The sequence below is a fragment of the Alligator sinensis genome, unplaced genomic scaffold (genome assembly GCF_000455745.1).
Source record: "Alligator sinensis unplaced genomic scaffold, ASM45574v1 scaffold156_1, whole genome shotgun sequence".
NCBI classification, from domain to species: domain Eukaryota; kingdom Metazoa; phylum Chordata; order Crocodylia; family Alligatoridae; genus Alligator; species Alligator sinensis.
The window spans coordinates 1574715-1588714 of NW_005841844.1; the positions used below are offsets into that span (position 1 = coordinate 1574715).

Below are 14000 nucleotides of genomic sequence, written 5' to 3' on the forward strand. Positions count from 1 at the left end.
TATAACTTACTTGGTGATTGTGACAACTGCCAACTTCATAACATCTGCAGATTTTGTTTGTATCTAGGTAATCTCCTGCTCCAAATCTTTAATGAGTATATTAATTAAGACTGGAGCTCCCACCCACCCATGTAGCAATACACTAGACAGCTCCCTTTGCTCAATACCTTTTCTTTCTTCTGCAGTTCATCAGCCGTTTCCAGTCCATATGCAACCTCACCTCCATACCTATTTGAATTCATTTTCAAGTTTTGTAGGATACAGTATTAAATATTTCCCAATGAGCAAGCTGTAGTACATTGACTACATTTCCCTAATACCCACAGCCTATTGTTTTTCTTTTTTAAAGAACATTGTTGTCTGCCTCTATTTATTCTTCATAAACCCTTGTTACTCATGGCACATGGTTCTTTTATCCTCCCTGCTAGCTTTTTCCTGCAGTGAGTTCATCCTTTCTCATTCATTTCAGATGCCCTTTCTCCCACACTGGCTTTAATCCTTTTCTACATCTCTACCCTTACCCTAATAATACTGATTTCCCTATATGTTTCTCTTCATTCCTTTGTCTCATGCCATTCCCTTCCTACCCTTGCATTCATCTGCTCTTGGTCTCCTCTTGTCTTTCCCTTCCCCTAATGTCAAATCTATGCAACCCCAGTTTCTCTCTACAGTTCAGTCCCTGGTCTCCTCCATTTGCCCAAACCTACTCTCCCCAACTCCTTTCCTTACATCCTCCACCCTTCTCATCTCCCCAGTCACACATTTTATGTTCTTTTCTCCTACCTTGATTCAGCCCCTTCTTCCCTAGTTTCCTTTTCAGCCCCTCTTCCTTGCCAGCCCTCAGACTTCTCTCCTTTCCGTCCAATGGAGCCCTTGTCTATCCCTAGCTGCAGAAGAGCTCCATCTCTTCAGCCTGCTGAGGATTCCCCTGTGCTACTAGGTCTTAGTCTCATGAAGACAATGACCAGGCTTACAGACATCAGCTCTGCATAACACCACCTGGAACAGGAACATTGGGACTGTCACTACAATGCCACTTGAATACCTCCCTCTGGAGCCTGAGCAGTCACACGCTGGGCTTACTGCCTGGGCTTTGGAGGGAAGTGTGGAACTGGGCAGCTCCCATCTGGGTGTTGCCCTCAGCCCCTGATATCTAGCTTCCCCCAAGTCACATTTTTTTCTAAGACAGCAGAGGTGTCTGGATTCTTCATGAATGGGAATATACCTTCTGCCTACAGAGCTGGCAAGCCTGACGGCTGCAACTGGAATACAGGAGAGCAAAGGCAGAGAGAGACACTGCAAAGCAGAGTAGGGTGCGAGCTAGATGTGAAAAGCTGGGTAGGGCATTACTGACTCCTTGGACTAATTTCTGCTCCCTGAATGTCTGTCATGCGCTGGCCTGTCAGGGAAGCAACCAGGTCCAGTGAATGAACTGGTCCAGCACCACAAAGCCTTCTACTTCCAGCTTTGCTCTGTGGCTTTGGAAACTGGCTTCCCTGCTTCTGTCTAGATTGTAAGAGGTCCAGGGGCTTTCCTTCTCCCTAGAAACCTGTTTCACTTTGTGTTTGACCTACCTGGACTCTAAGAGCATGTGGAAGATCCTGATTTCTGCTCACAATGGCACTGCTGCGAACATGTACTCCCTCTGTAGGGAACGTGTTTGCCTCCACAGTCCATTCTGCTGATTGCCAGCTGAAGATAAACAGCCCTGATGTGAGCAGTGCTATTTAAGCAGCACCAAGGGCCCCACCGCCCATCTCTCCTTCTGTGACATGGACCAAGAGTGGCAGCAGAGCCAACAAGAATGAAAGAACACGCAGCTGGTGCTACCACCTGTGCCTGTCGAATGGCAGCCAAAGCTGGGTCTCTGATGGCGGGGGAGGTTATAGAAGCTGACTGTGACTCAAGGATCTGGGCCAGAAAGCACTTGCCATGTCCCTGGCTCCAACCTAGAATGCATTAGGGAAGAGGATTATCATTATAATTAATGCCAGTGGGCATGGAGCACTCACTTGCTCTACTGTGGGTTGATTCCCTCCTCTCCCCACCCCCAAGATCTGGCTAGCAAGCAGCTCCAAAATCAAACACCTGTACATTCGCCAGATATGCGTGTGACTGCTGCTGCACCATCTGCAGGGCATGGCATATGCCAGCTGCCTCACTAAGGGTTGTGGAAGGAGGAAGGCTAGGCAAGGGCTCAGCTGGAGAGAGAGAGCCCATGCCCCATTCAGAAACCCCTTCCTCTGTTGCCCAGCTGCTTTCAAGCTTCTCAGCTGGAGGAGATTGCTCCTGCACCTTCCTGGAGGTGTCCAGAAAAGTCCTTCACTAATTGCCAATCAAGGAGGCATCAGCACTTTACTGCTGAGTGCTCTTCTCTCCTTGGTTCATTTGATTCTACAAAGGCCATTACTTTGATAGTAGCTGTGCAGGAGGCAAAAGGAGAAAACCATGCAGTTCTCTGGGGTCTCCGCATCTGACTACTGGTATTTTACCTTCCCTGACTTTATGGCTTTGTCTTTGATCTTTCTACCCTGCTTTTCCTCTCAACCTTCCTGGCTCTGGCTAAGGGAGTAACTGGGATTTCGATGACTGTTCTGCAGCCCCAACTATTTTTCTCCATTTCTGATGTCTATGATTCTCTGCATTATGAGATGTAAGTCCATGGCTCTGTCATGAACTGCATCCACTAGTCAGCCATTGGGTTTCACATTTATCACCATTCCTGTGGTAGCCTGTCAGACAAATGTTGTACAGATAGGCCTTCATATAGATTCAGTGCAAGGGACCGTCACCCAAAGACATTTATATATGGACACCTTATTTCCTGCTTGGCACTGCCCTCCAGTTACAACAGAAGAGTAAGAGCCCTGTATGCACTTGCTGCAGGACATGTCTTTCACCTTGGCTCCTTATTGCTCTCCCATACCTTCAGCTCAGGCCTTCTTTCCATCCTGGCTATGAGAGCCTTCTCCAGTGCTCCTTCTGGGACAGCTTTACTGTGCTGCTTCATCTTGATAAGCCAAGGCAGTAGGATCTATGTATAAGCTTGCTAGGGTGGGAAGTGAAAGTCTTTGCTTCTAGTTCTGGCTGCGGCTGCCTTAATGGGTCTCCCTGGGCAAGATGCTGCTACTTTGTGCCTCAGTTTTCCATCCTGAAAAAAGGGAAGTTCCAGGGTTATTTCCCTTACCCATTCCACAGGGTTGCTGTGTGATCCTTAACGTGTTAAGTAGATGGGTCAACAGTGTAGTGGTTAGAGCACAGGGGTTAGGTCAGTCAGCTGCCAGTTTATGTTCTTGGTTCAACTATTTACTTTCTATTTGACCTGGAACAAGTCACTTCCAATCTATTTGGGCAACCAGGTTAGTCCCTGTCTGCTGAGAGATATCTGCACCATGCCTAGCACCATAGGGCACAGTCAGTGCTCTGACTTGTAACTAACAATGATAATCATGTCTCCATCTTTGCATTTCACCATGATTATGTCTCCTCCCTGCCTTTCCCTTTGCAGCAAGGTGTGGGGATGGAGATGCTGTGCCAGCTGGGTGTGTATAATCAGTTTCCCCTGCTTTTAGCATCAGTGGCTTAGCTTGCACTGGAGATTCATTCACCTTCATACCCCAGCCTCCCTTTGCAGAAGCAGCAAGCATGTGATGCAGCAGGCAATGCCAGAAGGATTGCGATGCCACTATGAAAGCCGGTGGAGAGAAGGGAAAGCCGCTCCATGGAAATGCAGAAATTGTTGCTCATTAGCCAAGGAGGGAAGTGAAAGCCACTGGAGAGACAAAGGGACCTGTTCACTCTCATCTATCTGAACGTGTTCCTTGCTGCACAGGCCCTTCTGATAATGCACCTTGGCCTTAGCACGCTTTTTGCCTTCAAGGCTCAGGCAGAGAACATGCCAGTTTCTTACATGCAGCAATCACATTATTTGTTAGGACAGCCAGCCCTGCTTTACCTTCCTGCACTTCATGCCTTAGTCAGACGTAGACTCTGTGCTTTAGGAAGATACCTCTCCACCATGCTTTCATACTCCCTTTCTGTTGCCTTAGCAGTAATGTCTCTTTGCCTGCTGGGCAGGATTCTTCTGATGCATTTGGCCTAACGAGGGTGATGGATTTTCTGGGCATTGCTTACCAAGTCGCTGTTGACTGTTCACAGAAGAGCAGGCCTAGAAGCTGGGCGATGTAGACTGATGTCCATATTCCAGCTGTGATTGCAGTCTGATATGTAAGTGGAAGGCAAACCCTGCTCATGAAGCAGTGCTACAAAAGGGATGGAAGTTATAGCCCCATTCTCAGCTCCCGCTGATCCACGGAGAAGGGGCCAGGTTTCTCTCGCAGCAACGTGCTAAGCTCACACAGTTGCAGATGTTACCTACAATCATAAAATCATCCTGAATAACCTGCTAAGTGACTTGGGCCATAGACCAAGCTGTTACATTGGCATTATTATTATTATTTAGATTTTTATGACTCAGAAATCCTTTGGAACCAGTAGCAAATGGGTTTGAGCAAGATCAGAATGCATTTCCCCTTCCCCATTCCACCCATGTCAAATTTCCCTAGGCCAATGGTGATTGGCATAAAAGGCAATTTCCTTTGGGCCATCTGAAAGTGTGTTTCACTCTCATCACATGTCACCTTATCTATAGAGGGATAAATCCAGGTGCACAGCAGGCTCTAAGCAACGTCCACTGTACCTTAGCATGACGTATTGATGCAAGCTGTCCTCCATACTAACCAGCCTTTGCCATGTCTTGTATTGACCATAGCTTTCAGCACCTGCAGTGAAGGCAACAAAAGCAGCATGGAGCACTGCAACTGGAGTCACAATACCACTGACTTGTTTCATAACCTTGTCCCTACTTCCTGCAGGTCTCTCTATCCCTTTCTTACCCTGTTACTGTATAACCACGGCAGCACACAGAGAATGAGCTATCCATGAAAGAAGAATGACTCATAGTTTCATAGTTGGTAGGGTCGGAAGGGACCTAAGAAGATCATCTAGTCCGACCCCTTGCCATGGCAGGAAAGAGTACTGGGGTCAAACGACCCCAGCCAGATGTTCGTCCAGCCTTTTTTTAAAGACCCCCAGGGTAGGAGCCAGCACCACTTCTTTTGGAAGCTGATTCCAAGTCCTAGCCGTCCTGACAGTGAAATAGCACCTCCTAATGTCTAGCCTGAAACTACCCTCCGCTAGCTTGTGTCCATTGTTTCTTGTAACTCCCGGGAGTCCTCGGGGGAACAGGGACTCTCCCAATACCTGCTGGTCCCCCTTGACTCGTTTGTAGACTGCCACTAGATCCCCTCTCAGCCTTCTCTTTTGGAGGCTGAACAGGTTCAAGTCCCTCAGCCTCTTCTCGTAGGGCCTGCCCTGCTGACCCCTGATCATGCAGGTGGTCCTCCTTTGGACCCTCTCCATATTGGCCACATCCCTCCTGAAGTGCGGCACCCAGAACTGGATGCAGTACACCAGCTGCAGCCTGACCAGTGTCGCATAGAGGGGGAGGATCACCTCCTTGGACCTGCCTGAGATGCATCTGTGGATGCATGACAAGGTGTGGTTGGCCTTCCTGACCGTGTCCCCACTTTGTCGGCCCATGTTCGTTGTGGCATCCATAATGACTCCAAGACCCTTTTCGGTCTCGACACTGATGAGAAGGGAGTTCCCCAGCCTGTAGGTATGCTGCTGCTTCTTCCTCCCCAGGTGTATTACCCTGCACTTGTCAGTGTTGAACCCCATCCTGTTCTCGTCGGCCCACCCCTGTAACCTGTCTAGATCTGCTTGCAGCCTGTTCCTTCCTACTAGCGTGCCCACTTCACCCCACATCTTAGTGTCATCTGTGAATTTGAGCAGGGTGCTTTCTACCCCCTCGCCCAAGTCACCGATGAAGATGTTGAATAGTGCGGGCCCTGGGGAACCCCACTGCCCACATCCCTCCAGGTCAAATAAGACTCCTAGATGTTTTAGCTGAGAGGACCAACTAGTACAGACCTTGTAGTTGTATGAAGCTTATTTTTTCTCCTCTTGCTCTGGGACGCAGGATCTTGTGGGGCAGGGACCATTTACCTTTAGTAGGGCCATGATCTGACATCTCTTGATACTAGTGCTAATGAAATAGCTAATGATGGTAATAACTGTCTCACCTGACATGATGCATTACTTTTCAACTGGATTTGCCCTATGTGTAACAACATCTTATACTTGTATGTTATCCTTCATTTGAGGACCCTAACGTGCTTTACAAAGAGTCAAGAGCATATCCCCACAATATGCTCTTGAAGAGGGGTAGTGCCATTTTCTCTGCTTCTCAAGACACAGAGGGGACTTGCCCAAGTAACTGTGGGAATAGAGAAGAGAACCCATGTCCCCTGACACTCAGACCCCTGCCTTAGCCACAGCACAGTCCATCTCTAGCAAATATCTTGGGAAGCCCATTTCCTGTGATGAACAGCAGCTGATGCCACATCCTCTCTCAATAGCCTGCCCTCTCAGTCTAATTTTTCCTTTTCCACACCTGACTCGTGACCAAGGTGGAGAAGGTCTTGGCTCCACCTCTCCCCACAACCACAAAGGTGCTTCCCAGCACCACTGAGTTGGCACAGGGGGTTGACCTCAGATGCTGCTGAGCTTGTACAACAAACGACCACACTCTCCTTCCCCACTTCCAGCATGGACCATTACAATGTGATAGCCAGTCACAGCTAAAAGGGGTGTCTCTCAGGCATGGAGCTGTCTACAAAGTCTCTTTTATGAGGGGATTTATGGGTCAGCTCCTGCTAGGTCTAAATGCTCCTTCTAAATTCCCAGAGCTTCACATCCTCCAAAGGACCTGGTGAGAAACCTGCTTTGAAGCAGCACATGGCCATTCACTATCACAAAACTAGATTTACCAATTCACAGTCTTAAAGTAAATTTGTTTTACTGAACATACAGCTACCCAAACTTACTTGTTAAGAAAGTTCTCCTGTTTCTAAGCACTCATTTTTACTTGTCTTGACAGAACACGTCTAAATAGTTATCTGTGGCATGTTAATTTTATTGTTTTGCAAGAACAAGTGGCATGTGCTAGATGTTCAAACTCTAGGCTAGTTCAAACTCTGGCTAGTAAATATTCCCAAGGGAGACAGCTTTTTAACAAAACTACTTATATGCTTAAATACTTGTTGATTTAACAAGTGGTAGCATTTATTTCTTGGAACACTGCTGCATTTCCTGCCATGGGCTCAGGGAAACTAATGTGTTTGACTCTATTGGAAAAAGCCTGCATGGTTATTGTGAGACTGGTAGGAAGTACTCATGCAGCAAAGAGCTATGAGTGTATGGAAAGTGTCACCTGAAAGAGGGAGGAATAACCTTGCTGCAGCTGCTTGTTAGAATGAAAGGAAGAAAGAAAATGCTATAAGAATGCTGTAATTCTGGCTGGCTAGGACCTAATCCAACCCTTTGGTGTAGTCAGTGTAGTCTACACATGCACTTTAGCCTATTTTAATGCACATTAAAGCAACACAAAATGCTCTTTAGCTTATAAGCATTAAAAATAGGTTAATGTACAATTTTCCAGTACCTCAAAATGGAGGTACTGGATTTAATATGCACTACCTAAAGTGCATTAATTGAATGTGTAGATGTGCACAGTAAGAGCCTTTTCATTGACTTTGCTAGGAATTGGGTCAGGCCCTTGGAATATATGGCCAAAGGGGAGGGCAGTTTACAAAGGACTCAGAAACAAATTTATAATTCTGCTATGTAAAGTAGGAAGCCGCATTGGATCCAAGCAGGGTGGAAAAAGATCAAAGGCAAAGCAGTGGACATTCATGGGTTATACACCTTTTAGATTGGCGGTGCCTTTTTCTGGAATTCAGCATCCACTTAGCACAATGTGTCCACTTAGGATGGGACCTTTACCATGTTCAGGGTAGACCTAATTTTACTCCTGTTAATGCCAGTGGCCACCCACTGACTTGAGAGATAGCAATGTTCTAGGCTTGCACTGACTGCTTTTAAAATTTCACCAATAATTTCCAATACCACTTGGCCTCCATTTATACAAGGAATGTAGTGCAGATTCCATCTTCAAGCACAAGTGGTCGATTCTTCCACAAGGTCCCCACCACCAACAACTATACATGAATTTCCAAGGATGCTGTTAGTTTGATTGTCCACCTGCTACCTGTAATGAAAACTCTAGTGATCAATTCTTGTACAGTTTAGGACTCCTGAAGAATTATAATAAACCCAGACTTAACACAGTATATATTTTGCAGAACATGTGTTATACAGTTAATGTAACATACACATTTTGGGGGGGAAAAACGTCGATTGCTCTATTTGTACTGGCAAACAGTTACAGATCTTTCATTTATTTTTAGTCTGCTAATAAAAAATAAAAACAAAGCAAAACAAACTCCCCCACAAAAACACCCCAAACCATTATTACCAAGAAGGCAAACTTCAGAGAATGCCATGATACAAGGAGCGACATATCCAAAAGGGACAGTTGCTGTTTTGTTGTTCTCGGACTGCATGCAACGGAAATGGACAGAAATAACAGAGATGTAAATCATGACACAAAACATGCATTCATTTTATTCACAAAACAGCCTGGATCGCTAAAACATTACAAACAGCATTTCAATTTAATGATGGAGAGAGAGCTGGAAAGACGGGGATTGAAACAGAAGAGAAATATCAGTTTTCATAACTGCTTGAAGCGCAGGTCCTGCAATATTTTTTATTTTTCTTTTAACTTCAATAAGTTTACAAAAATGGTTTCTATAAGTAAACCGTTGCAATTAGGATTTTTTCTGTATGCAGTATTTCTTGTTCTATATTAATAAACTAACAATGTCTTGTTTTTTTAAAACTGCCCATTTTATAGCCATTTTTCTTTTATCTTTAATACCAAACTTCTTGCTGGTTAAACTTACATATGTGAATGGTTAGGAAAAGGGAAACTACATTGCTTTAAACATATTCTCATTTATAAACATGAAGTTGAGGCATTCTAGAAACTATCCACTCTATTGTAGGATGGGAAATAATCAAATAAAAAGTATAAATGAGGGTGTAATTAAACAACTGTGCTAAATTACAGTAGTGCTTATTAGTAACTAGATTTTAAAAGGTTACTGTAAATTTACATTCCCTACACAAGAACTGCATCTTTCACACATAAACAACATCAACACCAAAACACAGAAAGAAACTGATTGTCCATACTCTGTCTATTAAGTCTTGGTACTTTACAGATCCATTGTAATTTTTTTTTTTTATTTGAAAAGCAGTTAAATGTTTTACTAGGACTTGAAGATGTTAAACAAACGCAAAAAAAATATAAAAACAGGAATGAAATTTGCGAGAAAATATTTTTGGTTCTAAAGAGACACAGGTGCATCCATTCATTTCAGCCAAAAAATTCCTTGCCTGAGACAACACAAGCAAGCAGTGACATTGCACTTGGATGACAGAGCTTTGGAATTCTCATTCCTACTGAAACCATCTGAATGCAGCTCCTGTAGGAAGCATCACCTTCTGGAAAGAAAGAGAGAAAAGAGAACAGGGACACACGTTAGGTCAACTCCATGGGAGACATGCACAAGCAGAGCTGGCCATACAGAGGCCTCCTCTTCACACACCTCTGTTGCCTTTAGACTGTCCTTCCTGGGCTGATCCTGAAAACCTTCACACACATTATCAGTCCCTTTACTGCTCCAACAGGAAATTCCAGTAAAAGTCCCCCCCCCCCAGCCTAGTACAGAAGGGACTACAGGATCTGACTGATCCATCACACGGGTGGGTTTCTTTGGTCATATCTATTGACCCCTAAGGCTGCCATGTTTACGCTACTGCATGGCCCAAGAGGTATTAACAGACTGTATAATATAATCAACTGGGAAGATGGTTTAAGGCACCGGAGTAAAAGCAACGTATGACAACCTACAATCATATGGAGTATACAGTCTGCCCCTGAAATGTAAGGGTTTTGTTATTCTACACCTCATTTGTCCTGCCCGGGAGATTTTTTAGCAGCTGCAGCCTTTGTGGGCAGGGGGAGAAAGTCAATGCAAAAGGAGAAAATCTACATAGGACTTGATAAATAAATACCTGCTTTGTCATCAGGGAGGGGGAGCAGAAATATCCTAATCCAAGGGTTCACAACCCCCCCACCACCTTGAACACGTGCCTCTGGAAATACAATGCAGTATTCTTCCCTTGCAGCTCCTGTTTCAGGCAGTCAGCTAGCAACTCCCTTGCTGGCTGTAATGATCTCACACTGCTCCCTAAGCCACCCCATTGTCTGTCTGCTGATTAGGGCACAAAGGGATCCACCAACAGCTAAGGTGCTCTGAGTGCTACGCGGTACCATGGGAAACGCGCTCCAGCCTCTGTGCTCCTGCACTAAACTGCTTTGCGTTCATTATTAAGAGGCCCACCACCCAGGAAGGCTCCATGCAAAGCTGGTGTACGGAACACAAGTTCTTTGCTGTGCCTGACACGTCCTGGGCATTCCCCAGGCAGGATCCAGGGAGGGGCTCACATTTGAGCCAATGCACCCCATCCTGAGCCAAAATTTGAAACTTGGCTAAGACGTTAAGCTCCTTGATCCTTGTATTGAAGCAGCCAGACAGAGATAACCTGAGTTCCAAAGGGGCTGAGCACCCACTTAATCTTTGTCAGAAAATGTTACAAATCATAATTACATGGCTTTGTAGAGTTGGAAGACAGTATAGGGTACCATGCATAGTAGCCACATGGATGTGGGGTTGGCGTATGTTAACACAGTCTAAAACATGCAGCCTACTTTAGCCCAGGAGAGTAAATCCAATGGGAGCTGCAGAAACTCGGCACCTTTTGAAAAAACAGCTGTTTCTATTTGGTGCTGGAATACAGATTCAGGAGCCCAGTAGCAAACACCCAGGTTTGAGAATTTGCCCTCAAGATCCTTGCTCCAGAATTGGTCTTACAAGATTCTGAGTGACTCTGACTGCCACCGCTGCCAATGGATGAGTCTCAACAGAATCAGGCACTCCATCCTTGCTCTGGTCAAGTCCTACAGATCTCAAGTGGCATTTGTTTTCTGTGTGGCTTCATTAACAGCTTTGGGATTGGGTCCAGTGCGCAAAAGGCTCAGTACTTTAATGGTGGGCAAGCATTCTGGGCCAGAGGCCTCCTGTTGTATTCTAGCAGGTCTGCCATAGCCTTGAGCCTTGTCTACACTTGGAAATGCGCTTGTTGCTGACAGCCCTACTCAGAACAAGGTTCACCTGCACTATCTGAACCACTGCTCTATCCAGTTCCCCCTTTGCAGGAAAACTGGCCATAACTGCTCCTTTTCTCAGCAAGGGGTAAATTCCCTAGTGAGGACTCATCCTCTATAGGCTCTGAAAAAATTAAGAAGTGTAAAGGCAGGAAAATTAAGAGTTAATCCACGCCTGCTCCACTGAATAGGCACAGATTTCTTAACAATCAGTTGAGCTAGTAACTAAAGCCAATCCCTTGTGTTCTGCATCAGACTTGTCTTAAAGAGCATGTTGTTCAAAACCTACATCTCTGATGCATCTTTTAAATGGTTCCTTAGAAAGTGAGACTCAGGTGACATCTATTAATTAATGTTCTCTTTTCAAACGAACAGCTCTTTTACCAAGCACATACCCTCAGCTTCCCTGCACAGCTACTGCATGCTTCTGTCCACTGACAAAATTCAACAAGAGAAAAGGAGGCTTGTTTTGAACAGCTATTACTCGGCTTTCAACATGGGTCAGGCCTTAACCCTTGTTTCCTGCTGTGTGAAGCTACTGAGTTAGTTTGTGATATGGATAAACGGCTGCTCCAGGCTGAGCTGAGTCCCAACAAACTTGCTTCACTCAGGGTCTGTCTGACCCAGGGCTGCTAAACTGTTTTTAATCTTAAGAAAGGAAGCATGCCAGCCTGGGAAAGAGATCTCTCCCCTACCCACAAGGGCTCATATTAGAAGGGTTTCACTTGAGAGATCAGAAAAAAAAGCAAAAAAAAAAGGGAGCCACAGAGAATGCTTGCTCCTGAAAGGGCATCTGGAAAAACAGCTCTGCAATTGTTCCAGCAATCCACTCGCTGTTCCAGACACAATAGAACAACCTCCTACTTCCCCCGTGTCTGATGTAGATTACAATGTCCAGCTTCCACCAAGTCGGATACAGAAGAGGAAGGGCAGCCTTTCCAGCATGGCTGGTATGGCAAGGTAACTTTCTTTACAAAGCTCCCCTAGCCTCATGTTGACTGTTGAGTCTGCCCCAAACCTCCCCTTCATTTCAGGCCATTAAAAAACAGGCAATGGTGGAGTGCTTTGGTAAAACAGCTGACTGGAATAAGAAAGCCAGATCCTGAGATGGCACAAATTAGCCATGGAAAAAACCTTTGAGGGCACCTGATCCAGCCCCAACAAATAATCTGTGCTTTGAATCACTGTTCAGCAACCCTGCATTTAAATGATAATGCTTAGCACTTCCTATCAGATGGCAACCTGCTTTGCCAGAGCACAGAAGCACAATCACGCACATCTCAGAGGGGAGCCACCTTCTCCAAGATCAGCCAGAGAATCAGGATTAGAACCCAAGTGCCTACCTCTGGATCGGCCCCTTTCCCTCTTGAGTGCTGCCCACCTAGCTATCCCTGCTCACACCCCAGGCCAGGCTCAGAAGATGGCCTCTTGTCAGTGCAGCCCCTTTCATTTACAAAGATCGCTGCAAAGCCTGAAAACTACAGCCACCCTACACCACTCAGAAACACAACAGGGGTTTCCTGAGAAAAGAAGGAAGAATGTATTCATTAAACCAAAGAAGGAGGTTGGGGCTGGCAGGAATCAATCACCCATGCTACGATTTAGCAAGGGCTGTAGGGACAATGCCTCTGATCTGGCAACCAAAAGTGGTCAGGGCCTTTGGTTTACATTTATCATTGGCAACACCTCCAAAAACAAAGTGCCCCTTGAACACCCATGTCCACTGGCTCCATGATATTTAGGAAGAAAAGTGCTGCTTATAGAGGGCCCCACAACTGTGTTGCCGATTGCTGCTCATCAAACTCAAACCTCAGGAGATGCCACCATGTCACTGCACGCAGAGCCGACCCTAGGGGTGTGCGGGACCCGGGGCATATCAGCCTGTGTGGGGGCCGGCAAGCGGCCGGAGCGCGGAGCAGGGGGACATGGGGGTGGTGAGTGGAGCGTGGAGCTGGGAGGGGGGTGGCAAGCAGCCAGAGAGTGAAGATGGTGACACGTAGCAGCCGTGCACAGTGGTGGCACCCTCAGCACAGGGTGCGGGGCCCCCCAAAACGCGGAGCCTGGGGCAGTCACCCCAAATTGCCCCCAAGGGACGGTTCTGACTGCATGAGGGAGAATAACTGAAATAAGGAGATGCCACTTCTTAGCCCTGTTTAGACAGTCAGCTAAGTAAACTTAAATATAAACAACTTGTAATCTTCCTACTGTGATGTGAAGGCACAACCACATGTGATACACAGCAAGAGAGGGGATTGCTTTTCCAAAACTGATGTGGAAAGATCTGCTCACGATGGCAGGTGGCAGCCACAATGTAAGAGACCAAGAGCATCTTGTGCTGGGGGCTGCCTGCCATAAAGGCCAAGAAAACTAACCAAAGCCAGATGCACTTACTAGACCATGGAACCCACCATTAGGGGAGGGTTTAGGAGGTGATGGGGAGGGAGTGCAGGAGGTGGGGGGTGGGACGACAGGAACCAAACATACCAGTTAAATCCCTCCCCTCTGGTTCCTGCAAGTTGAAGGCAGTCTCAGATATTTCAGAAAAACTGCAAAACACTGCAGCCACCTCCAGGTGAGGTGAGTGACCAATGGTAAGACAGGCTAGCATGGAGCACCTTTCTGCAACCATCTCCTTCTGCAACCAGCTCTTCTGTGTCAAACGCATCCAACTTGATCCAAGCCCTCATAAAACGATGGGCAGACCTATCCGGCCTGGAAGAATCCAGCACATTCTCTTCTC

The 14000-nt window shown here is 46.2% G+C and overlaps 1 protein-coding gene across 1 annotated transcript in view; it reads right to left on the bottom strand.

The window, feature by feature from the left end:
• Positions 1 to 8290: 8290 nt before the first annotated feature.
• The window catches only part of CXXC5 (CXXC finger protein 5), an 87678-nt gene continuing 81968 nt past the window's right edge, over positions 8291 to 14000 (bottom strand). The window contains exon 4 of the mRNA XM_006015714.3: positions 8291 to 9534. Coding sequence (XP_006015776.1) covers positions 9490 to 9534 — 45 coding nt within the window. The 3' untranslated portion in view covers positions 8291 to 9489. The remainder of the gene's footprint in view (positions 9535 to 14000) is intronic.